General features: G+C 39.8%; 1 protein-coding gene across 1 annotated transcript in view; it reads left to right on the top strand.

The window, feature by feature from the left end:
- The window catches only part of LOC103353292 (netrin receptor UNC5D-like), a 194,880-nt gene that overhangs the window by 144,723 nt on the left and 22,343 nt on the right, over positions 1 to 27,814 (top strand). Inside the window, exons 5-12 of the mRNA XM_008276191.1 lie at positions 6,925 to 7,105; positions 8,165 to 8,332; positions 13,113 to 13,277; positions 13,606 to 13,638; positions 17,020 to 17,205; positions 19,891 to 20,040; positions 21,896 to 22,114; positions 23,384 to 23,468. Of these exons, the coding sequence (XP_008274413.1) occupies positions 6,925 to 7,105; positions 8,165 to 8,332; positions 13,113 to 13,277; positions 13,606 to 13,638; positions 17,020 to 17,205; positions 19,891 to 20,040; positions 21,896 to 22,114; positions 23,384 to 23,468 (1,187 nt within the window). The remainder of the gene's footprint in view (positions 1 to 6,924; positions 7,106 to 8,164; positions 8,333 to 13,112; positions 13,278 to 13,605; positions 13,639 to 17,019; positions 17,206 to 19,890; positions 20,041 to 21,895; positions 22,115 to 23,383; positions 23,469 to 27,814) is intronic.

The raw sequence follows: 27,814 nt of genomic DNA, 5'->3' as shown, positions 1-27,814 counted from the left end.
AAGTTCAAGATTACGTCCTTCATTTTAAATTTGTTTTGTCCAAAAAAAAAACCAAAGACATTCAGAAAATATTAAGATTTACATATTGGAATCAGAAATTATATACATTTTATCTCATTCATTCTATCTGTTTTATCTTTTATCAAAAACTACTCAGACTGAATCGTCAATCATCAAAACAGTTCACGATAATTTTATCGTTGACAACTAATCACTAAAAGTAACGACAGCCTTGACTCAGTCTTGAAAGTGCAGTAAAATAAGGATTTGTTTCCTCAGACATTAACTCTGTAGGCTCTCTGAGAATCTCTAAAAAATTTAACTGAAAATTCAGTTTTATTAAGCAACTGACTGGTGACCATGTGCTAACTGATTCTGAATACGTTTCAAGCCCCAAGCACATACAAGTATTTGTTGTCAGATGGAGAAAAAATATACTGAAACGCATACTTGGGCCCAAATGATCGGAATAGCAAGCGACGGTTTGACTCTGGGCCATTTGCTGCATATTATTCCCCTACTGTCTTTCTCACGTTTCTTTGTTTTCTCCTCCTTAAATGCATGTCAAAGTACATACCTACCATTTATACTGTACCTCCATGAAATATGTTGCATAATAAACCCTGGTCAGCCTTAAGGTATTTTTTATCTTGACAACTTTTTGTTGTCATTTTTAGTGAATTATGTGTCAATTACGTGATACACTGCTGAGTTAAAGAAGAAGAAGAAAAAGAATCTGGACCCTGAGTTGGTTGAGTGGTTGAGCGTCACACCTCTTATATCAAAAATGTGTCTTTACTGGCAGGGCTCTGATCCCATCAAATCTGGGCTCTATTTTCAATAAATCTCCTCCACTTTTCATCCTGACTTTCCAGCGGTCTGTGTGTGTAATAAAAAGTTATGAAAGTTTGACGGTTCACTCTCCTTGTAAAAAGATAGTGTCTTTTTAATTACCTTGATTTCAGACGTTAAACTTTATGGCATTTCACAGATATCTTTGATAGTTTTTTTTTTCTTTACTATAATACATAATTTATTACCTGCAGATGGTGGACAGCTCCACACATGCAATATAAAATATACCATTTTAAGGCTTTTCATTTTCAGTGGCAATTTTCATTGGCCCTTATCAGATAGCTGTTGGTTCAACTCAAGGGTAATACGCATTAAATGTCGTGTAATGTATTCCTGCTATTTTGTCCGTTGCCTTTAGCTAGCACACATAGACGTCTATTAGTGACACAAATTTAATGCACAGCAGTGGTTTTACACTGCCTTTGTGGCCTAGATGTGGTGTAAATGAGAAAAATGCTTATCTCCATTGGTTTAATAACTGATTAATGAAGCATTTCTACAGAATAGACAGCGGTTGCACAGCTATTCACCTCATTATTTTTACTTGCCTGTGATAGAAATTAGATTTGTCATTGGAAAAAAAAATATGTTTTATGTATTTCAGTGTAGCAAAAAATAAGTTTTTGCTTTTGGCACTGCATTTAGCTTTCCTCTGTGTTTCTTGAGGTGACATATTATCCACTAAATGTTGAAATATATTTAATTTACGCTACATAATGGTTAAATCTTGGTACCTGTCAAGTTCAATTTTAACACTTCTCTATAAATATGCATCCCATCTGAATATGAGGACAAAGGGTTGGAGGTTGTGTTTCAATTCAGTGAATTCTCCGCATTATATAACTCCATCAGGAGAATAATAATGTGGAGAAATACAGGAAAGTAGTTTTTAGTTTAGTTGTTTTCTGAAATAAGTGGATGCGTATTTTAAAGTAATTTAACAACTTTGCGGCATAAGTAACAATTTGTCTTAGAGTGAATATAAAGTACAGTGTTTGTGTCTATAAACTGACCTTACTGCACAGAATTTGGAGAATAATGTCTTTAAAGTTCTACTTATCCATTAGATGGTAACCAGTAGGTTTGTCCCCATTCAATCAATGTGACCTTTTCCCACATCACATCAATACTGGCAGAGCAGTAAAAATACCAAGCATTTTGTTTAGAAAAACACATTAAAATAAAGCAAGACGAGAGCTTTGTATGAATCTTTATGAAAGCACTTTGTTGCTTGTGCAACCCTACATGTCGTGATGGTCAAGAAGTCACTGTTGGGTAATCATCAGCACAGTTTTTAAAAATCGTGTGTCTTGGTGGCTTCAGAGATGTATTTCTTGAATTTATTTCCCAAGTACTTAACACAATATGCCAATCAGAAACAACATTAGAACCAGCTGCCTAACATTGTGTAGGTCGGCTTTAAGTTTCTAAAACAGCTCCGACCCATCAGACTGTGTTTTCTGGCACTGGGCCACTGTCAGTGGATTCTTTGAGTGGTGATTTGTGGCCTGTGATCAGGTTCTGTGGCTAGGGCTTGCGAATGCTTCGTTGGATCGAGATCTGGTGGGGTGGAAGTTCTGGTCAAAGCCTTGGGCTCTTGGTCGTGTTCCTCTAACACTTCCTTAGTTAGGTGCAGGGGTTTCCTAGCAGACTGTTGCATTCTAAAGGCCAATTCATGTTTTCTGCCTCCATGCATTCACAAGGGTGGGTGTGGCATAAATTGTGACATCTGCCGGAGTGTGCGAGGGTCTGTGCCAATACATCTGCAGATGCCCATGTGCAGGCCCAAGTTAGTGACAGACTGTACACACTGCATACTGTACAACTGCAAAGCAAATGGTGCTCAAAAGAAATGTTTGTTATGTGGAGGGACTCTATAAGGAGACACTCCATCATCCACACCTTTTCATTAACAGAGCTGTAATTGAAGTAGTCGCAGCTGCACTTCTGAGGCACTTGTATTTGTGCATGCCTTTCATTGATTGCGCACAAACAGTAGTAGGAAGGTTTAAACTCTCCAGTAATCCTGAGCTGTGTCCACCCACTGCTCGACACACCTCAGAAATAATCAGTGACACGGAGCTACAGCCCTATCTGTAACCAGCTGCTGTATCCTGTAATATCCAAAGGAGCACTGTGTGTTATTCTGTATTCAATATGAGGGACAATGCGACATGTCTGTGGAGGTCAGTGCATACTGTGTATAGTATGACTACCTGGAACCGCTTTTGTGTCCGCTGTCCACTTTTTAAGTCTGCATCAGTCTGTGCACATGGATGCAGAAACCATGATTTGACCTTAATAGGATGACTAAAGCTATTCAGTTCACCTGTGGTTTGGTGTATGTACAAAATGACCCTGGTAAAAACAAAAGACCTCAGTCATCATTTTCGAAATGAGACTATTTCTTTTGTCATTGAGTAGAGCAAAATACAGGATTGTAATGTGATTACATCAATAAGCCTATGAAATGAAATGCATGACAGCGAAATAGAGATCTGTATGATGAAACCACAAGATAAGGGTGAATTCAGCATTATTAAAATATAAGTTTGCACTATTTTATTCACTGTGGAAGGTTTTAACTGACTGCTTTCATAATTGGGTAGACTGACCAGCCGTGGAGAACACAGGGGTTGATTATTCACTGGGGGTGTGAAATAGTAAAAGGAAAAATTATAACGAAAAAGACCTGATAGAGGCATCACTGCAGCCCACCAGTACGGTCGCTTGGTACATCTTGAACACTGTGGAACCAATTGATGAAAAAAAGTTAAATTAAAGCCACATGATGAAAGAGTTCTTGGGCCATCAAAAGGAGCAAAAAACACTTGTGACAACATGACTCCTGATTTATTGATTTCCCAGCTCAATTTTTCCATCCAGGGTGCTTCGAAAGAGCAAAGCAATCTCTGAGTTTGTTGGCTGTTGTTACATTCCCTTGGCAAATGGACACTCTCCGCAAACACACACATGCTCACACACTGGGGTATGACCCAACGCACAAACACATGGAGCTCCCCGAGGGGCGGAGTTTTTAATCCTCAAATACACTGCCATAAATCAAACCCCTGTCCTCATGCCCCAGCTCGTCTCTCTCAATGAAAAGCTCAAGCTAGTGGCACATTAATGGCAATTTACAGGGCCAGTCATGCGGAGAGAGGAGCATCAACAGAGCGTCCTTTATTTTGTAATTCCTTATTACTTTTGCTCACTACACGGCCACTGAATTGGTAACGGTGGAGGATGTGACCTACCTACTACATCACTGCCTCTGAGTGGTTGTCAGCCATATTATGCCTTTCCACAAACCCCTAATCTTGCAATCAGAATGTGCCCCTTTACATATCTTAATAAATATATTAATACTGACTGCTGTTTCTATTGTTTTGTCCATTTCATTTATATCAGTGAGGATACACTCAAAACCACAAACACATGCATTAGAAAACAGCACCACAGACACCTCAAATCAACCATCCTCTGAAACAGTAAAGTATAACCATATAACCAACAGTATAACCATCGTCAGTTTCAGATTTGTTGCAAGACTACTCTGGGTTTAGCTAAGTTTACCTAATTAACTGGCAAGTGAGTGTATTAACTCACGTACTGTTATAGTTACAGTAACAGATAAAGCATTGAAATAGTAAGTAATATATATTATTTAAATTCTGGTGTACAACATTATCATTCTGCTATAAGGGCTTTGGTATGTTTGTATTTCTTTAAACCAATCACAGGTGTTGTGGGTGGGGCTAAGTGAAGAATGCGGCTGAAAATGAGATTGACAGAACTGGTTTGTTGGAACGTTGGCATGTAGGGAGATGAGTACTGTTATTAAAATGAATAGTTCACCACAAAAAGCTGACAGGGCTGCCCTTCTATTAATGTTGTTAGATAATGGAAGGAAGGACAAAGCCAATTGAAATGATTAGTTGCTGAAACCGCATCCTGCATCCGGCGAGTCCAACTAACTGTGTAGTAAAGTGAAAATAATGGAAAAGCAATGGAAGCAAGTAGCCTAAAGGTTCTGTCTGCAACTTTTCAGAGCCACTGAATGTTGCTAGAGCACCAGCATCTCAGACTGAAATACCTCCCCCCAACCTTCACTTTCATTTACAGCCAGAAAGGCTGTGGACACAAGAACCAACACAATATTCCAGCCAGAGCCATTAACCCACACTAGCATTGTAAAATACATTAAGTGGTCATAGCAACTTCTTTTCAACCCATGATCGTAAGTAACGTTATTCACTTGTTGTCTGTTCCACTCCATGTGTCTGTTTCTACAGTCCATGAGACAGAGTGCACATAAGTTAAGTAAAAATCATGAATTCAATTCTTGTAAATTCTTTGGAATTTTAGGGAACCAACTAAATAGCCTGGACTACACTTTGACTTGTCCAGTGAAGTGTGGGAGAAATGGACATGCATGTGCAAAGCTGAAAGCAGTACTCAGCTATGAAAAGTTCCAGGACTGGTGTAACAACAAATATATTTCAAATCCAAACTACAAACTACCAGTTTTCCCCTTTAAAGTAATCCCCCTGGAGTCTAACACACTTTCCCAGCCTTCTCTGCCACGCCGCCATGCACTCCTGGAAGGATTCTTCTGGGATCCGTCGTCACAGCCATCATGATGCGTCCACGTCTTCAAAACGGGTCCCCTTGATGACCTCTTTGAGCTTGGGGAAGAGGAAACAATCCCACAGAGCCAGGTGGAGTGAGTAGGGAGGTTGCTCCAGCACGGCCAAGTTCTTCTCAGCCAGGAACTGTCAGATGCTCAGGGCATTGTGAGCAGACGCGTTGTCATGGTGAAGCAGCCACGACTTGTCCTGCCACGACTCTCTCCTCTTCTCACACACTGAACAAAGCTGCAGGATCTCTTTGTACACCTGCTGGTTGACCTTGTGAAGGGGAAACCCTCTTGTTTGTAGTTTGGGTTTGAGATATATCGTTTATGACACCAGTCCTGGAACTTTTCTGACACACCTTGTATATCCAAAAATGTATTTTCTCTGAAAACCAGTAAGCGTAGAAGGAATTGATTATAAATGGATGATTAGCATATAAATAAATGCTAACATAAGAACTTACAGTTATGTTTCTTTGCATAGGAGATCACTGTTTGTAAGCACAGTCTGCAGTTTCAATGGGGGGAACTCACATGCACTAATGTGTTGACCAGCTGACAAAAGACAACAATAGAACAGAGGAGATCGGACTACACCACATACAGAGGGGCTTTGACTCTGCTGAGGATGCCATTACTGCACGAAACCTTTACATTGCAGACATTTGTTTAGTGCTATATTTATATTCAAAATGTTGTATATTTCACCTTTATAGTATTCAATAAGTGTATATACAGTATGTAGCTAACATTACTAAATAATATTCAACAGTTCACTAAGAGTAATCAATAAACATTATAAAACGTTATGTTTTAGAAAATGAACACTTTACATAATACAGTTGGCTAAGAGCAATAAATTAACAAAAACTAAAATAAGTAACTAAAATGGACTAACAACTTGCCACCAGTGAGCTAAAAGTATAATAACTTGTGAATGGAACTAGAAGTAATGGATTAACAGTGGAAGTGCACTAGTTACCCGTGCTAAAAGTTAAGAAGTCAGGGTGCTGGGACCGACGGAAACAACCACGTCATGCTGCATACAAATATCTATAAACTGTCATTATGAGAGGCTCGTGCTTAATTGGGGAGCGTTTAGCCACAGTCACTTTCCACTTCCTGCACATTGTGTATGTAATGACAGGGCAGGGAGCAGAGTGTTCCAAAACACCACTCAAAGCTGCACATTCTCGCTACTACAGATGTCAGTCATCATCGATCATTACAAGCTTAAACTGTAATAAAACAAAGTGTGCATTACTTTTTTATATCAGGATATTAATGAGTGCTATTATTGCAGTATTATGTCATACCACAAAAAAGTTGCTAATACTTAGTGTGGATTATTTTAACATGGCTCACATCTGGTGTGACATCTGACACATTTTCAAATGTGTTTCTGTCTATCTGACATACTTTGTTGTTTTCAGGTGGAATGGCTGAAAAACGAGGAACCTCTGAGCTTTGATGACGACGGCGTCGGTGATTCAAGAGGTGATCATAATCTCATCATCTCAGAAGCCCGCCTCTCAGACTCTGGAAACTATACGTGCGTTGCCAGCAACATCGTGGCCAAGAGGCGCAGTGCCACAGCTACTGTTGTGGTCTACGGTAAGATGTCAAAGTCCAGGTTTTCTTATTTTTCAAAAGAAGATGTTTTTCAGCTTAGATTCTGTGACTGCCAAAAAGTCATGATGGCAGGTTTGCGGTACAGATGATCAAAGTGGTGCCAAACAGCTTTCTTGTCTGCATCAAAATATCAATTTTCACTACAGAAGTATGGTGTCAAATTGGCACCTCAAGCAAATTCCCCAAATCATTAATATAAAAAGCACTGCTCAGCCACAGCGTGTGGTCTTTTTTCACGCTACAGACTAATGAGCAGGTAATGGGCAAATGATCCCTTGTGTTGAAACAAGGAGACACAGGCACAATATTTACAAGAACTCAATTATTAATGATGGAAAGGCTGTGACGCGGCCTGTCACCACTCCCCAGCCTTTATCTGCCAGCACTAAACACCTTGTGTAAAACACTCTGTATAGCTGCAGGCCGGCAGACAGTGTTTGCAGCACTTTTATTGCCTTGTAGAAAGTGAAATTATTGTGTCATACTAGCACCACCTCCTCTCACACTGAAGGATAACCTTAATTGGAGTGTTTCAGTGCTCGTTTAACTGATCTCTCAGCCCGTTATTTTATTTTTTCAGAGAGGGAATTTAGCTCCTGTAAGAATACATCTGAGTCTTTCTGACACCCCATTGCTGAGGTACATCAATCATGAATTTCCATACTGCTAATGAAGTCCCTGACAGGCTTACTATTCCCGATAGCCTCCAACAGATGTACAATAATGGAATAGTAGTAATTCTTCCTTCTCTATGACAGCAAATGAGCTGATTAGTCGATCATCCTGTATTATTTTAGGAAACAAATCAGTGGAGGAGGCGTAAGTAGACAGAAGGAAAGACGCTGTTGATCATTTTTGTAAAGACACCATGTTTTTTTTTTTTCCTGATGTTTATTGTCACCTCTGAGTGAACCCTGTGATGCAGTCACTGTGGTGCTGTTTTGCAAGACATACAATATATTGTTAACCACACAAAGTACGCTTGTTTGCATTCTTGTGGAATCTCTTTATACCTGTCTTCTCATCCTTTGGCACCTACAGTGAACGGGGGCTGGTCATCGTGGACGGACTGGTCGCCCTGTAATGTACGCTGTGGTCGGGGGGTGCAGAAACGTTCTCGTACATGCACAAATCCAGCTCCTCTCAATGGAGGAGCCTTCTGTGAGGGCATGTCAGTGCAGAAGAGCACCTGCAACACAGTGTGTCCAGGTAAGACCAAAGGCATATTGTCCTCATGATGTTAATGTGTATGCTTCATCACACGCTGCAGCGGTTTACACTTTTTAAAGCTGCCTTCCCACCTGCAGATAACAGTTCTGTTCATCTTGTGAAAATCAACTGCCAAATGAAAGATTTATAGCCACGGGTTATAGTTAGCTATGCTTCAGTGATCCCTCCATTTCTTGTGATTCAGGTCCTGAAATCTCTCATTGTGAAACTGATAGCTTTTAGAAAGAAAATGTTTGACATTTTGGAATAATGCACCTATTTTGCTTTCTTGCACAGTGTCAGATAATGAGATCGATACAATATGAATATTATATCTGCTTGTTGAATTCTACACTGCTATCAGTTGGTTAGCTTAGATTTGGCCATGGAGGGTGGATCTACCCAACTGTAGCAGAGGACATCTACCAAACCTCTAAGCTGTATCTTTGTTCTTTCTTTTTTTTTGCACACGGCTCCACTCTTGTTGCACACAATTTCAATTTCACAACTCACATTGCCCAATGAGCATTTTTTTTTTTAAGAAGACATTTAACATTTTAAACTCTAAGCAGTTTCTGGGCACTTCCTGTCATGTTGTTACTCACTGTCGGCTCATTTTTCACTGCAATACAAAGTTCTGCACCTCTATGGAAACATCACAACTCTGGCTAGAAGTAGAGAGAACTTAAAACAGTATCTTCTGCTGTACAACATAGTTATAATGCCATAAATCATTAAAAAAAAAAGAAGAAGAAGAAATACATTTAAGTTTAAAATTTGTCTGTTTTACAACAAATGAAATAACCTGGAATCAACATGTGCAACATTTTTTCAAGTGCCTACAAATGTCATCACTACTGGAAAAGATACTGAATTCACACGCTGTAGTTGTTTTCATACTTGTCTTCTATCTGCTGAGTTCAGCCTTGTCTCGTGGTTCTTGGTCACAACTCCATCATAGCTTCATAGCTGCACCAAGGACCACTGAATTTTAGTTGTTTGTCTGGTAAGCGCAAACAGTTCTTTTTTGGTGAATTTATAAATGAGACGTGTAGAATAATGTGATTTTAATGAAATGGTATGTTGTTGAGCTTAGATTTGGTTAAGTTTTACAGTTGAATATCATGTCACAAGTGAGTAATGTGAGGACCTTTGAAAAGTTAAAAATCCCATCATTTCTTCTGTTTTTACAGTTTCTGGCTCTGAGAAATGGTAGAATGTTGGTTATTTTCTAAAGATCACCCTGAGATGAACCTTGAATCTTTAGAGAAAGTGAGATTCAAAGGGTTAAAAAGGAACTTTTTAAGAGATGATTGTCAGAACCAGTTAAAGTAAACATTTTTTAACTGCCTATTTGAAGACATTGATTTAATGGTTGAGACTTTATTTCACTGGGATGTACAATAGTGACAATTTTCACCTTATAATGTGCAATTATGAACTTATCATCATTTGTAGCAACAGCAAAAGATCAAGTCAAAGGGAGCAATCGGAAAAACAATGAGCAGACCAGGAACCTCGATATTGATCTAAAACACTGCGGACTTGTAGTGTTTTTATTTGAAGGACATGTTCTACCTTCACAGTCAGAGGAGTAGCTCTGAAGTACTTGTACAGCAGTAGATGCAATTTCTTATTATAGCTTAAGGTATACAACTGCTCCTATTACAATGTCCTGAAAGCTTTTCCTTAGCAGCACACAGCCTGTATAAATCCATATTTACAACATTTTATATGAAACATTAAATGAGTTGAAAGTACATCTTTATGTGGACCACATTTCATCTCCCAGTGCAGCGTGACTTTGAATGAATGTCTTCGCACTAATCATCTCTCTATCTCTCAGTCTACAACTGAATAAATTAGCCAAGTGATTGAACAAATGTGTGTTTTGTGGCACATTGATGTTGTAGTTTATACATGTGATTTTTTTCTGTGTACGTGGCTTGTTTATACATTCTACTGTTTGTTTAACATGACTTTAGCTACAACTGCATCACTATATAATCCCGTCTTGTACAATAACTGCAATAAACAATTAAACTGAGCCTTTCATGCCGAATCCTAAACATTGTTTAATTGATATAAAACCACTGTGTTTTTTAACAGGAAGTTACATGCTGGAACTATTTCATGCAAGTGCGGCTGCCTGAGAAACAGTGCAGGAAACAACCCACCATTAAACTATGAACTGCTGAACTTACACGTCAATCTTTGCACAAAGCTGAGATGTAACAACGCACGTTATTTTTAACCACTGGACAGAGCCGGGTTTGCCGTTTCTCTGCCTCGGCTTCATAATTAACAGACAGCTAGACAGAAGGGTGGTATCGATCTCCTCATTTAACTCTTGGCAAGAAAGAAAATTTCCCAAATATTGAACTGTTCCTTTTTTAAAAAGCTGCTGTTTGGCAGCCAACTCCAAGAATTTTGAATGTCAGCATGTCCTTCAATTGCATCAACATGGAGGGATGTTTTTCTGCTCAGAAATGTTTTACCTCACAATAATATTGTGACAAAAAATAAAGCCAAGGAAATGGTCCCTGTGATTTATCGCTCTTGAGTTTCAAGTATCTGTAAGCTGATTTTATTACCTGAAATTGTAGCATTTGTTGTTAGCAGCATTCTCCTTTGAACAGATCACATTTCACCACGAATGCGTCTCACGGCTGCGCTGCACTAGTGACAGTGGGTTGGATCTGCAATCTAATGCAGTGCACCTTATAAAACAACAAGTGAAGAGAATATGTCTGAGAAACAGACAGATGGGCAAAACAGAAAGGGATAAAGAGAACTTAAGAGAGGAAAACAAACAGTAGGAGCTGAGGTTGTGAGAGGAAGAGCAGAGCAGCAGTTCTACTTATCAAAATGGCTGTGTAATCTGTTCTGCCCAGTGTTTTTTTAGCCTAAATTTATTATTTCAGCCAATACACAGTATAAAGGAACATGCTCATCAGGTTTAAGAAAAAAAGTTATCAGGGGAATACAGTGCACTCCTCCACACATTATCTCCTCTTTGCCAACTGTCTGCCATTGAAGGATTCTTTCTCCCGCATCTGAGCTTGAGCATAAACAGGGTGAATTTGCGTTTAGATTAGCAGCAAGAAGGAGACTTTTAGTGCATTTGGAGGTGGAAAGGAGACGTGATGGAGTATGGCATTTGCGCTTCAAGTCAGCAAGACTGCTCAGCATTTTGGCACTCTGAGGAAGAAATGTTTTTTGGTCGTTCAGCTGTTGCTTTGAAAATGTTTTCCCACAAACTTCTGGAGAACTATTAACCCTTTGAACCTCAAAACCCACAGGAGGATATGAAAGGCATGTTGTCTTCACAAAACCAGCAAAATGGTACCAATGATCAGAGTCAGAAACTGTAAAAACAAAGAATTTTCATACTTTGAATTCTTTGATGCTCCTTGGGGCTGCAAGGTGGCACAGTTGGTTAGCACTGTTGCCTCGCAGCAAGAAGGTCGCCAGTTTGCGTCCTGGTGAGGACACCCGGGAGTTTGCATGTTCTCCCTATACAGCGTGGGTCCTCTCCGGGTTCTCAGGCTTCCTCCCTCAGTCTAAAAGAATGTTAAGGTTAATTGGTGATTCTAAATTGTCCGTAGGTGTGAATGTGAGTGTGCTTGGTTGTCTGTCTCTAAGTGTAGCCCTGTGACAGACTGATGACCTGTCCAGGGTGTCCCCTGCCTTCACCCTAAGTCAGCTGGGATGGACTCCAGCCCCCCCATAACCCTAGTGAGGATTAAGCGGTGTATAGATAATGGATGGATGGATGATGCTCCTTTCCTTGAATCATTCATCATGCTGTTAATTTGGGAACCTTAACCAAAACTAAGCTTAAAATTGTGATATTTCATTAAATTTACTTTGATCAAAATTATTATTCTACATGTGACATTTTGCAAAAAAAATAAAAATTTAAACTAGATTATGTAAAAAACTAAAAAAAAAAACTGTTTTTGTTAGTGCAACTATGAAGACACAGCTGCAGCCAGTAGTCATGTGATAAAAATTCATGCAGCTGAAATGCAGGCTGTGTTTGCAAAGAGAAGATAGGAAACAGGTATGGAAAAAAAATACAGAATACAGAAAGGCTTTTACTGCCAAGTGAGCTCACACACACAAGGAATTTGACATGATGAATGAAACTGTGATACTCAACAACAACAAGACAGGCAATAAATGTAGAAATGCAAATCTAAAAAATTCTAAATAAGATATTATATGTATAAAAGTACGATGTAAATAAAAAGTACTTTGACATACATTCGCCTAAACCAGAATAATAAAAGAAAAGTTACAATATTGCTCATGGATGAGAAGTATTGCACATGAAATTGAAAATTGCACATGTAATGATATTGCAAAAAAAAAAAAGAAATATATGTAGTAAAGTAATTATATTATGTAGAAGCAACATTTTTTTTCAGTACTGGTAACACCTGTGGGCACTTGAAAAAATCATGCTGATCGCTTTTCAATTTTTTAGAACAAGTTATCAAAGAAATACAACATCTGTTTTTCTTTTTTCTTTCTGTCATACTGCACAAAAGACATTTTTTAGTTCTGTCTACTTGTAGTCATGGTTGTTCTGTTTCCATAGAGGTGCAGGACTTTATATGAAAAATGAGCCCACACTAATTAGAGAAGAGTGCATCCTCTTTATTCTTTTACTTGTATGAGTTTATGTATTCACACATGTGCATGTATTCACCGTGGATGACACTGCGCTTCAACCATGCAAATCAAGCATTTGTGTTTGTATCCGATCCTTTAGTCGATGGCAGCTGGGGAGAGTGGAGTGAGTGGTCATTGTGTAGTTCCGAGTGCGAGAGGCAGCGCAGCAGAGAGTGTACAGCTCCGGAGCCCAAACATGGAGGGCGGCTGTGTGACGGCGTGGCGCTGGCGACAGACAACTGCACGGGCGGCCTCTGCACACAGAGTGGGTAACATCACATCCCCTCTTCACTGGGTAACAACGAGAAAAAGACAGTTTAGCATCATTACTGTCAGTCCCATTGTGTTCAGGGACTGTGTCATTATAGATTTACTGTTCATAATTTTTGGCGGTGTGGGCTAGATCATGATCGTCATTATAATCATGCTCATTACCAACAAGCTCATCAATCTTTGTTATTCATCCACCCCACTCCACATACATCATACACAGTGTGCACAGGCATGGATGCATACAGAAGTAGTAATCAAATCAAACAACACTTGTATCGCTCAAAAACGTCTCCAATTATGATTTGTGTCTCTGTTTGCAGATCGAAAGTTGCTCCATGATGTAAAGCCACAGGGTGAGTTTCTGCTTGGCTCTGTTTTTTATTTTGTTTGTTTTTCTGTTTTTTAAAAGGTAATACTGTCACTGTGACCTGAAAGAATGCATGATTCTGATTGGAGAAAGGGCTGTCCAAATTTGATTAACACAATGATGAAAAACCATCATGACTGGTGACAGGGTGCTCTTTGTATTCACATGGCATCTGTTTTGCAAAATAGACTTCAGGAACTTATTTTAATAGTTGCACTCGCTGCTATTTATTGAACTAGTACAGAAACATACTTTTCTGAATATTTGTACCTCATGACAGTTTTTGTGTTTTGCCCTTTGTTAAGGTGGGATTAAAGTGCAGACTTCCAGCTTCAATATTAGCAGTTTAACAAATATATTTCACTGACTGTAGAGGAATCCATCCATTCTCACAAGTTCAAAAGTCATGGAACAAGCTAAAGGTTATTATATTTCTTGGAACCAAATCCTTTTCAGTCAATGCCTACCTGAACTTGTGAACCTATGGACATCACCAAATGCAGAATTTCCTCCCTTGAGATGCTTTGCCAGGTTTTTACTGCTTCAGTTTGTGGGTCTTTCAACCCTCAGTTCTGCCCTCAGTCGGTGAAAGTGCTCAATTGGGTTTAGGTCAAGTGACTGGCTCAACCAGTTAAGAATATTCCACTATTTTGCCTAAAGAAGCTCTTGTGTTGCTTTTACTGTATATTTCGGGTCATTATTCATCTGAACTGTGAAGCGCTGTCCAATCAGTTTAGTATAACTTGACTGATTCTGAGCACAAAGTATAGATGTACGCGCTCTGGAATTCACCTTGCTGATTCTATCAGCCGTCACATCATCAATAAACGCTAGTAACCCAGTTCGATTGGCAGCCATACCTGCCCATGTCATAACACTGCCTCTACAGTGTTTGACAGATGATGCAGTTTGCTTTGGATCATGAGGCCTTCCTTTCCTTCTCCACACTCTTCCCTTCCCATCATTCTGCTGCAAGTTTATCTCAGTTTCACCTGTCCAAACATGTTTTGTTCCAAATCCAGGCGGGTTTTATTTAGATGTTTTCTAGCAAAGTAAAAACTCTCCATTCTGTTCTCAAGCATTACCAGTGGTTTGCATCTCGAGGTAAACTCTCTGCATTTACATTCATGAAGACGTCTCTTGATTGTAGACTCCAGCAACGACACGCCTACCTCCTCCAGAGTGTTCTACTTGTTGTGAAGGGCTTTTTCTTCACTCTTGGCGGAAAGCATTTGTCCGTCATCCACTTTAGGTGTTACTGAGTTCACCGGTGCATTTTTTCTTTTTTAAAAAGTGTATAAAATGTATCTCTAAAGTCTGTCTGATAGGTCTGTTTCGTGTTTTCAGGCTGATGACGGCCTCCTTCGCTCTTTGGACCGCATATTCAGAGTTCAAATGAACAACTAGCAAATGCAGATTCAGCATTTCAAGACCTCCAGATGTTTTATCTCCTTAATTTGTCATGACATAATGAGCAAACAGGCCACACCGGGCTTTAAAACTGCACATCAGTCAGCTTTCCAGTTACTTCTGAGCCTGTTGGAGTGGCAATGTAAAAAAAATAAATAAATAAAAGCTTTAAAATGATTGCAATATTTTTTTATGTTAAACTATTTAGTTGACACGTAAAGTCTACATTTGAATCAGATCTTGATTGGTTCATTGCGTATCTATTGTGGTGGTGTACTGGGGCAAAATTATAGAAACTGTGTCACTGTCCAAATAGTAATTCCTTGATTGACGAGGATAGTGAAAACACAACCACACTTCTATCTGCACCCTTATTCAATTCTGGTAGTGGTTCTGCTTTGCAAATAAGTGATTTTATCCTGAGGTAGCAAACTCCACTGAAATAGGAATAAAGTGTTAGCAGGAGGTAAATCACTCTGACGGTGTGGTTTAGAAAATGACAGTCTGCATCACTCACTGGGAACCGTCCCTTACTTAAAATAGAGGTGAGAGTTATTTCAGATACAGATGTTCTGACAGACAGGCAGCAAATAGCATGCATGAGTAATGATAATAATCATTATTCATAATATTAATATTATAATATATCTTTTATTTATCATGTCATTCCTAGAATTAATTTCAGTGCATAAGAAGTCTGATTAATTTCTGTTAAAAACATTCAATCTCCAGGTTATTTGTGTGCATCACTGAGTACATATTTCTCACTCGTGACTGCCAGTAAGACATAGAGCCTGAAGATTTTCTTGTACGGTAACATACTGTGTGCTGTTGTCCTTGGAGTGCTGCTAAGTGACTATGAAAATAATAAAAGTAAAACACTGTTAGGTGTAACGAAATACAACATGGGATACAACCGTGTTAATTGCATTTCTAGATGATAATCAGTTGTATCAAATGTTCCTGACTTTTATTACCGTTATTACCTCAGGTTTCCTTGCATTAATACCAATATATTTGAATGCAGCAGGTATAGTATTTCAAGTCAAGCTGCCTGTGGTTAACCACTGTGTATCCACTGCTTTATACATTACTGCTGTGTAGGGAAATGAGCCTTTTTAAACTGCGCAGTTTGCACAGAGAAAAATCAATTTGATACCTACCAAGCCACAAGCACATGTTCTCCTTACTTGTCCTTTAACACAGTTATGTGTTTTTGTTTGTCAGAAATGGGAAAAAGAATGCGGCCAGGCTGCCAAAAACTTCCCAAGCCCCCAATTAACCTGCTACTGTAGCTGTTAATACCGCTTTGCATATTTCGTCAATTTCTCCTCATTTGAGCTTCAGGCTACTTAGAGGATTTCTCAGCATGTCCTGTTTCAGCGAAGATCTCATTATCTTTCAAGAACAAGCTAGCAGCTCCTTTATTTCCCACTCATTCTTTCTCTTTGTGGAGTTGGACGCTGCAATACTGGTGGGACCAGATAGAGCATAATCGTCGCCGATGAGCTAATTTAATGAATTGGTTTTGTCACATTATCCCAGTGGAACGCAGAGTGCCTCCAACACCAGAGCCAAGCAGTGTTTGAAATGACAGTCAGGTGCTGGGTTGATTATAATCGCGTTCCTTCCGAGGTTCCTCATTAGTAGCTTTAACACTGCAGAAATGGAACGATGAAGCTGTGCATGAGGAGGCAGGGCAGACGAAGAAGAGAAAACAAAAAAGGCACTAAAGTAGCTTGTAACCAAGGTATACTTGCCTGTTATAAAAGACCTTCCACAACTTTATCTCAGCTGATATTCCTCAGCAACACAGATTTTCAGTTTATTTTGGGAGGAAATGTCTGCTGGCGTCCTAATTAAATGCAGTAGACTTGGAAAGCAAAGGCAAGAAGCAGACAAGCATGTTATTTTTCAAAAACATGTTTCTCCTTTTCACTCACTCAAACTTTCCAAGGTGTGGAGAGCAGCAGCGATGTGGCCTTGTATTCAGGCCTGGCTGCAGGGGTGGTGACGGTGGTGCTGCTGATCGTCGCTGTCACGCTGTACCGACGGAGCCAGAGCGAGTACGGCGTTGATGTCATCGACTCCTCGGCCCTCACTGGGGGCTTCCAGTCTTTCAGCTTCAAGACGTCTCGTCAAGGTGAGCCAGTGACTCCCACAGATCAGTGACGAATCAATTACACTCATTAAGTACTACATCCCACTGTGAATGAACTTTCCACAACTTACTGAATCCAAGCTGGAAGAAATATCTGGAATCGAGTTGTGTTTGATAGTTACATGAACATTTTTGTTTCCATAATGTATCGTGCTTCCTCTGAAAGTTTCATACTCATGTTGAGGAGGACATCATCAATACTTTACTTTATATATACGTGATATGCAGAATAGTTAATCAGCATACAGATGTGTGATTAATATGCTCAAGTGTTGGATTATTTAACGGATTTATTGAGATATGCGCGCAGTTTGATTTGTCATTCAGAAAGTGCAGATGAATCACACATCATTCATCCCTGCTGCTGGATAATAGGTACGACTTTAATTAATAATCTGCTAGCTCAGAAAATCCCATGTTATTCCAAACAGTATAGACTCTGCCTTCATCCATTTTAAATTTGCGTTTGGATGTGCATTTAAATCTGTAGCAGATAAAAAGAAAATCCATATTAGAAATCTAAGAGAAACTCAGAGGGCCTTTGAAGAGCCTCTACACCATGTAAAGATACTAAAAAAGCTCTTTACACTTGACTTTGCAATAAGAGGTTGTTATGGAGCACTCTAAAACAAATGTGCCAAAATTGCACAGTGCTGCTTAATTTTCATATATACACTGTCAGAGGCACCACGACGCCCACCACAAGCACAGCCACAAAAACATAGTGCTGCAATGAACACGGCAATTGCAATGAATATACCGTGAATATACAGCATTTAATTGTCTTTCCTGAAATAAACGTGTTTATTGGACATTTTGTGTGTGTTGCTTTATGGCTGGCCAGTGCAGTCACACTAATTTTGTTTGTTTGATGATTCAAAAGGCTCTTAAAAATCCAGAGAGAGTCAAATGAAGCCTGTAGCGTTATATTTTCACTTCCAAACATGTGGAGAACAGAGAAATGAAGACAGGAAGCCAGACATCGGTTTAAGTCACAAAGCACGAGCAATAATCTAAAGATGCTTAAAGAAGGGAGAGACACAAGACACACAATGTTATTCTGATTCCTGATTATATTGTAGTTGTAACACTGCAAATACACTCACATATTAATGTCATTGTATACGATACATACAGCTTTGTATTCATATGTATTTATGTATCTTTTAAATTATGCACACATTTTTCCTTGTATTATCGTATAACTACATCAATTATTAAAACGCTTCAGGAGCCAGAATGACAGTATTTAATTTTTCAGTTTGTTTACTTGAGCCTTCCAGAGATTCTTGCTGTTTGTGCAAATGTCCAATAACATACGGCTTAATCTATAAAGCATGTAATGCATTTGTTGCTTTATTGCAAACATCAGTATGCCCCAAGCAATAAACGGTCACTGAAAACTTATGATAACAAGCACATTGTGTGTTGAAGACACATATATAATTTCGCTCTTATGTATTATTACTTAGACCTTCTTCCTGGTACCATAAATTCAATAAAATGTTCAACAACAGGTATCTCATTTGGGTAATGTGTCAGTTCTTTGTATTCTCTTACACACAATAAAACTTGAATCAAATATTCATGATTCCAAAATTAAAAATGTAATTTATTAGTGTTTTCACTTTTTCTCGCCGAGCCCTCGAATGGAGCATTTGTGGTCCCGCGTCGCTACACACAGAAACACAAGAGCTCAAGAGTGTGGTGTGTTTTGCCCCACAGATTGAGGCATATTTTTACAAGGCTGGCATTATGGGTCGCTGCAGCAGCAACCCTCAGCAGGGCATAATAAAGTTCATTTTGATAACACAGCAGGAGCCAGGGAAAGCTTTAATCTTGGTCCCTGTTCTCTGTGTTAGAGGGTCTAAAACAACCAAACCTCCATAAAATCCGACATGTCCTCCCCACCTTGTGTGTTGCACCCTGCTATATGCGGCCACAGGAGTAGAACAGTAATCAATGTTTGTGTTTTTTTGCAGTCACATTCTCCATCATGAGTCACCCTAACAAACAGCTCACCTAATTCCTGACAAAATAAATTGGCAATTTACATTTTTTATCTCATCGAGAGAAACCACGCTGTTTACTTAACCGTGTCTTCAGTTGTCATTTTGTGGTTGCTAAGTGACTAATAAATATCACCTTACAATAAACAGATTAATAGATAATCGTATCTATATTATATTTATCTGCTCTGTGTTTCTCTATTTTGATCTCGACTTCTGACTCCAGTACAACATGGCTGCAGTATGTGACTGAGTCAGTCGCTTACGCTTGTTTCTTCGCCTGCTTGCTCTGACTCACATAATAAACTCAGTCATCAGTGTTATAATTCAGTTACAATATGTCCATGTATTTACCAATATTTTGAAACAACGATGACATCACATTGAATCGTAACTACTACATCCCTCCTGTTGTTTACTGTTTGTCACTTTAAACTGAGAAAATGATGCTATAAGCTGTGTGTTGTTCTTGATTCCACAGTGAATGTATAATAGCAATAATCAGAAATGGATATAGCTGGAATGTTTTGACACACGCTCAGGAGATTTTAAAGTCGGTGATAACGACACTCCAGTTGAAAGTGTCCCTCAAGTAATTGTCACTTAATGACGTCTAAGTGTTGACAGTAATTTGCTTTTTTGTTTGTGTGTTTTCCAGCAAACCCCCTGCTCATTAATTCATCCATGCAACCTGATCTGACAGTGTCACGTACCTACACCAGCCCCATGTGTTTTCAGGACTCCATTGACAAGGAGCTAATGGCTGAGCGCTCACTCCTTGACCCGCTGCCTGATCTTAAGGTCAAAGGTTAGAAAATAAAACTGTCTCATTTCTGTGGAGTTGGAGAGTGTAGCACAGCTCTGTGGTTGCAGCCAGAAGGAGCCATCTTGCCTTCAGTTTGTTTTTCTCCAAAGATACTCTCTAAGAAATCTTTCATACAAAGGAAAAAATAATTTGGGAAGGCATCCCAAATTACCCATTTACCAATCCATGTCCTCCTTTGTCAGCCTTTTATTCTGATTCTGAGTTACACTTCAAAATCAAGGTGCTTTTTGAAATCATTAGTCAGAAGTGTACAATCATTTGAAGAAAAAAAAAGGAGAATCATGTTGTTATTTGAGTCTTGCAAAATCCTGTTTGGCCATTTCTGAACCTCAAGTGTTTTTGTTTTGTTTGGTTTTGTTTTTTTGCCCCTGTTGCATTTTACTCACTGTGGACTTATTTTTTACTGCAATGTAAATTTCTGCATCTCTATTGAAACAGCATAATCATGGCTGAAAGGAGGAGAACTCTATACATCTTTTGTGCAGCATAACACAGTTATGTTTCCGTAAATCATAAAAAAAAAAAAGGGATAGCAAATGTTACATTTCATAGATCATTATTGATTTTTTTATTATTATAATTTTATTTATTTATTTTATTTTTACACAAAAATTGAACTGGTATATACAACAAGTGTCCACATGTGTTACCAGTACTAAAAAAAATAGTGACTCTAAACACTATGGATATTTAACTAAAGTATGTTTTATAGCTGCCTTCGCCCTAAGTCGGCTGGGATAGGCTCCAGCCCCCCCGCGACCCTAATGAGGATTAAGCGGTGTATAGATAATGGATGGGATGGATGTTTTATAGCTTCTTGTTCTATTTGTGTGATTTCTATTTTTTATCTTATTCTGTGTGCTAATTTTATTTCAATTTTAATTTATTTTTATTAGAAAACATTTTGTCACATTTGTTTTGAAAAGTGGTCTATAAATAAAGTTTATTGTTATTATTAGAATTATTATTATTATTGTTATTACAATTTTAATTTATTTCTAAACTTGTCTCCTGTACACAGCCTGCAGTTCAGCCCAAGTCAGCTAAAAAAAAGTCCCAGATTTTTTTGCCACATGGCTCTTGTTCACAGCTGATACTCGTGCCTTCTCAGTTGTGCTGAGTAGTTCAGTTCTGTGGTCTTTTTCCACACTCTGGTTCCTGGCAACAGTTTTTGGACAATTTCTGAATGAGACATGCAGAATAGAAGGATACTGATGAAAGACCATGATTTTAGACTTAGGTTTGGTGAATTTTCCAGACACACCACATGTGATACGTTCACTAAAAGTCAGAAAGTTTAAACAGTATCTTTACTTTTGACATCATAAGAGAAAAGACTTTGAGGATGAGGACATCCAATGCACATAACATATCACACCTCAGACTTTTTTGAGTAATCTGTAAGCCCACATACTTGGCCTTGGCAGTGACAGCTTACAATATAGCTGATAAACACTCAGTTTAATCTATCCCTTACAGCTGCTCTTGTGTATCGGATTGGACAGTCTAAATAAAGACACCACTTCTTTAAACGCAGAGTGTCACTCTTACTACGGCCCCAGGTACACTGTTTCTACTGGAGGCAAAAAGCTTGACAGTGACAGGCTCGCTGAGCCTGGTTTCAGCTCTTTGCTAAGCTATGATGGGACAATCAGTATCTGGTGTCAGGGTTTAGAGAGCAGTCAGTTGAGCAGTCACCATATTGTGTAGTTTTACAGTAAGCTGTAAAAGAACTATTTCCCTGCTGTCACAAAAACTGCATTAAAATGATGCTTATGTTGATGATGTGAGTTTGTGTGTCACCCACCAAGTCACAGCACTTTCACTGTATCCTCAGGGGCAGCAGAAAGGGCCGAGTACCACGTCATGTCCCACCCTCAGACATTTCCAAGGGGCCTGGCTCCAGACTACAGAGCGGTTGCAGTGGGAACAACACTGGGCAGAAGAGGCAAAAACCTTTTTGCTCCACAAGTCTCTCTGACTTCTAGTTGGCCTCTACACAAAGCAACTGCAGTGTTCGGCCATGCTGGAGGCCGGCTGGTGGTACCTAACACAGGTGAGGCAGTTTGATTTGATAGGTTCTGGCTCCACACCAATCAGCCACAACATGAAAACCACATAACTTTTTGTATCTCCCCCTCACACTGCCAAAACACCTCTGATCCATTTGGCCATAGACACAGGACGTCTGTGGGTGTCCTTGGTGTCTGCCAGTGTGTTGTCGGCAGCTTCTTTTTTTGGTGTTTTGTGGTGGGTTGTTGGTCCTTGTTGTTGTGGCTTCTTTGGATGCTTGATCGGATTGAGATCTGGGAAAAACTGGAAGACAGGCCAATGCCTTGAGCTCTTGGTTGTTTTCCTCGAGTCCTTCCTGGGTGTTTTTTTTCCAGCATGGCAGGCTGCCTTATCCTCCTGGAGGAGGCCGCTGGCGTTGGGGAGTGCTGTTACCTTCAGGAAGTGAAAACAAAAGCAACAGTGCATTGACTCTGGATGACCAGTGTTATACACTTCACTTGTCAGTGGTTGAATGTTCTGGCTGGTTGGTGTATGTATAAACATAAATTCCTTTCACAAAGATGCTAAAATCTGTAACTTACTAGACTTTTAAACTACAGCAGAACTGATACAGAGCATCTCAGATAGCATTTTGGAGTTGTTTGACCTTGTCAGAGTCGATCTGCTGCAAAAATGTGAAAATGTCATCAATCGAACAGGTAACATGATCTCGAATATATTATTTCCTGAAGTGATGAAGTGAGACAGCATTGGCATTTTTAACCGGCTGGTGCTTTCCGACAAACTCAACAAAGTGTAGAAAGTGTTTCTAGCCTTGGTGAATGCTTCATTCAAAGTGTTTCATCAGATGAATTAATTTTAAAAAGTGTTTCAAAATTTTAAAGCGCATAATGTACACTATGAAGATGAGTAAACAGGTATTTGTAGTGTAAACCTGTGCTGCTCGGTCTACTACATTATTCAGGCAGCTATTTCTCTTGGCCTACATTCATCATCCTGTCCCTTGAGGGGCTTTATCTCCCGCTACATTGGCAGTAATTGTTTATGATACAGTAGAATGTGGTGTAAGTTTGTGTGTGTTTGTGCCGAGGAAGCAGACAGTCTGTGTTAGTGTGCGCTTGTGAGAAACAGACTGCTGGCAGCATTGATTCACAAGGCCCTTGGAGACTTGCTTCCGTCACCTTTTTCTGGGGCCATCACCTCTCTGACTGTCACCTCCAGTAAAGACAGCCGACAGCCGAGCAGGTGTGTGTCATGTGTGTGCATGTCTGGCTGTGTGTTGATCAGTTTTTGCATGCCTCCTTCTCTGCAGGTATCAGTCTGTTGGTGCCTCATGGGGGGATTGCAGAAGACACTACCTGGGAAATGTACATGAGCATCAACCAGGAGGACAGCAGGTGAGCAACTCTCACTGAGGTGGTGTCTGCTTCTTAGAATGCTCTCTTTTAATCTTTCAGCACGTCACACCGTATTTTTCATCCCTCTCCCAACCACGTCATCGTCGTCTCTTCTTCCTGCTGAACAAACATGCAAAGATAAACACAGACCCTCTCTTTTGGAGACTCGGCAGCAGCATGTACTGTACACGCACACACATACTGATGCGCATATTCCCACCCAGCATGCAGTCTTTGCTCATCTTGCAGACGCTACAGGGGAGGACATGATGTGTCACAAATACATTGGCAGCTCTAGACAGATTGCATTACCGCCTTAAGCAACTGTCTCTGCAGAAGAAGACACACTCCAAGACTCTAGTAGCCTGTTTTGTGTGTGTAGACATAACTGTGACAATATCCTTTTCCATCGTGACCGGTTAGAGTGGTGCGATATTTGTAATGTCATAATGATGGGTGGTACAGATTTGGTTTTTCGTTAGATGAACAGAGGTAGGGCACGATACGCTTCAGAACTTACAGTCTATTGCTGTAACTTTGTCGTCGAGGTTTTCACAAAGCTATTACTCAAGGAGTAAAAGGCATTATAGATAAGAACTGCTAGCTACCTTCGACTCCGATGCAGCACAGCCTCCAAAGCTATCCAACAACCACAAGTCAGGTTTTGAGCATGTTCTTGATTTACAGCAGACAGTATCAACGTGTCAGTATTCCTGTGTGAAACTCTGCTAGCGAGATATCATCCTAACAACACGGCTAACCGCCAGAGCTTTACAGCGAAATTTGATTTCCACATCCAAGGGAAAATCAAACGTGACATTTAGTGTCCTCTGAAATTCCCCTCACCTCACTTCTGCCCACACATTAAGTGCCTGGGGTCATGTGGGAAAGGAAGCATATCAAAGGTCACATATAGGCTGTGGCTCAGAGCGCACTTAGTGGGCTGGTTGCACACTTCCCTGCCTTAAGTCTCCCCAATTCAGCCGAGCAGTTGCCCTCCAAGCTCCTGCTTTGCTCTGATAAGCCTGATGCTGTTTACTTCTCTGGCGGTCGTTTAAGAAGCTGCAGGAGCCGCGCACCACTGAGCTGTCAGTCAAAGCCTATCTTCTGACAGCCGCAGAGTCCAGGGGAGAAATTGGATCCTTTCTTCCCATTCAAACCTCGGCCATCTACATAAAACGATGCCTTCCTCTGCGAAGAATAGGAATCGATCAGCTCTGGCTCAGTTTCAGGTGTTCACAAGAGCTCTCGGCCATCCTCTGGGCTTCACGGAGTTGTTTTGTGTGTGATCTTCTCCCGCTCAGCAGGGGACAGTGGGTTGTCCAAGGACAAAATCATGGTGTGTGACAAAATACACCTAATATGATGTGACTCACAAAAGTTTGAGTGAATGAGCTGAGCAGTATCATTCTCATTTTTGGAGCATACTCTGCAGACTTCCTCTACTACTTCTGTGTTGTGTCAGTCATACCTGCCACAGCCAGCGTTTCCGTTTAGAAGTTTGACGCGTGGCTGTTTTATGTGGAATTGCCAACTTCATTTTGTGGCAATACTTTGTTACATCACTTGAACCCAAAATCCTCCTTAAATTTAGGTTCAGTTGTCACTTAATTAGGTTTGGGGTGTTTTTAAAAACAGAAAAAATGTTGAGTAAGTACTTGCCTATTTACACATCCAGCAGACACCGAGTGTTTTTGGCCACGTAATGAATATATTGTAAACATTCACTGACACTGTGAGCTCAAAGCCACCTTCTCCTTTGGGAAGTATCTCTGGAAATGTTTCTTGAGCAGCTAAATGCTCCAATTTGTTCACCAGTTTGCTGCTAATTTTGTCTGTCTGGGATTTTAAAGCTTGTCACTGAAAACTTCTACCTACTGCTTCTGAGAATGGTGAACCAAAGCAGTAACAGCTGATTAAAAGATGCTAAAATGCTCAGTACAGCTGAGGGCAGCTGCAGAGCGGGTGATAAATAGGGCTGCACTCTTAATCAATTTCAACTTAAAATGGCAATTTGAAACAAAGCAATGAGAAAATCACAAGGGCCGTAATTTAGAATATAAATGTTGGGACTAATTTGATTGAAACTTGTGGGGGTTGAGACGTGCACGCTGTGGTTCAGCCGACATAAAGTTTCGATATCTAATTGCCGCATCTGATGCATTTTGCAGCACTTTTAAATTGTTGTGTCAGTGGTTTTACAAAATCATACATCCTGCTCGTGCACCAGTCATCCCTTTGATCTCATGTGGTAGCGCTTCATCATATGGTTCACAAATTCTATTATATTTTCCACAAATCGTTGAGCCCTGGAGATAAATCTCTGTGGGTACACCACTACAGCCAACATCTTTTACATCACACAGCGCCATCAGACCCATTATTCATGTATAAACAGTGACTTCAGCTTTAACTCCTTCCACTCTAGAGGTCCCTACGCGGGGGCTGGCCATATCTGTTACATAAAGGCAGCCAGTGCTATTTTTCAAAAGGTTGCCATGCGCGGCACATTCACCGAAGAGGCCACCCGATCCTACGATGACTAAAATTGATGTAACGTTTGTTGTGCTTTATTTCTGTTGCATTACTTCGGAACAGGTTCAAACAGCATCAGTGTCATTAAACCATTGGTTATTATGAGGCAGCTGTTTACTCTCTAGTTTACAGTTTGTTTGATTTTTAGTTTTTAAATCTCACTCAGACCTGGAAATGAGGACAATAAGTGCGATTATATTACAAAGTTCTCTCAAGCGTCTCTTATTCATGCAGCCCAAGGTTGTTCATTTTGTCCTCACAGTTGTGTAGCTGTTACCGACTGAATTTGGGGATGTTTTTTCACTTGTACGTTTCAAAAAATACCCGAGACCTTGAGGGTTCGAATAGGTCAAGATGAAATGCATATTTTTAAATCACATTATTTACACTTGCACTCTACTGAAGCAAATGCATTAAAGGGTGTTTACAGGTGTTACAGCAGGGAGTAACCGCATATATGAAACAACTGTAGAAAGTATTTTTGTGGCTCAAGAGGCAGCTGCACAAACTGTGTTGGATTTTTACTGACTGCTTGGGTTGCATAAATTGCTGCATGGCTATACATCTCCAAACTATACGTAGGAGCTGAGTATTAGCATTTGAGAAGTTTGGAATAAAAGAATAGGCTGTCAAAAGCTTTCATCTGGACTGTATTTTGATAGAAAGTGTTGTCTGTGATTTTACATCATGTTCTGTGGATTATATAACAGAGACAGAAAAGACATCTTCATATAAAGTTTCATTGCTTAGAGTACCACCAACAAAATTTGTATAGTTACTTGTTTGTAATCTGGATGAAGTGTCCCTTTTAACTCAGATTCATCAGCCCCGTTTTAAACTCTTGTGAGAGCTTCAAAAAAAAGACCGTCAAACACTAACAATTCTCCAAATATAGTTTAAGTGCAGTCTGAGCAAAATAAAATTAAAAATTAAAAATGACACGAGATGTGTTTCAGTAAAAACATTAAAAGAGGCATGACATGTGTAGTGTCCATATGAGACAAGGATTAACTAATAACTGCAATCTATCTACACTGGAGTGATATTTCTTTGTTCTCATAAACACAATCAGAGTTGCTAAATAACCATGTTTAATCTTTGCTCACAGGCAATCTGGCTAATTACCATAGTCTCAGCAGCAGGTAACCTTGGTTTCCTCTGAGCCTGGGGCTGATTAGCACAAAAGTGCAGCTGCAGGGCCAAGGTGTTGCCTGGATGTGTGATTTTATTTTTAGACAGTGGATCATAACCTCTTTTAATTTTTTAGTGTGATTGGTAACAGCATCATAAAAAAAATAAAGTTCCACACAGCACTCTGCACCAGAAACCGTTAAGATGAGGAGCTGAACTGGCTCGACCACGTATCGTGCCACGTGAGAACACTGTCCTCTCAGCATGCAGACACACACAAGCTCTTATATCACTCCTCACCTTCCCACCTCCACCTTATTCATAAAACAATCGTCATGCATCTTACAGGTAACTGCTGCAGGGCTGGAAAAGCACTAAAAAAGATTCTGCTCCAGTAGAGATGCTGCTTCTGTCCTTAAATCTTTCGAAAATAAGCTCACTTCTTGTTGATAAAGAAAAGTACCCACATTTGCTTCCCACTCTCAGATGTGCTGAATCGTCTTTACATTTATGTGGACTTGCCACTTAATTGTGAAAATAATTGCTAACTGCGGCCCCTATAGTTTACTGTTTTGGCAGTTCGTTAAACACTCTTAACCACAAGCAGTTTCTGGGCATTTTGTTGTTCCTGTCACATTTTCACTCACTGTGGACTCATTTTTCGCTTCAAGTCCCATACC

This window comes from Stegastes partitus, unplaced genomic scaffold (assembly GCF_000690725.1).
Source record: "Stegastes partitus isolate 25-593 unplaced genomic scaffold, Stegastes_partitus-1.0.2 Scaffold66, whole genome shotgun sequence".
Classification (NCBI taxonomy): domain Eukaryota; kingdom Metazoa; phylum Chordata; class Actinopteri; family Pomacentridae; genus Stegastes; species Stegastes partitus.
Note: the sequence above shows the minus strand (reverse complement) of the source record. Positions and strands in the feature narration are given on the sequence as shown.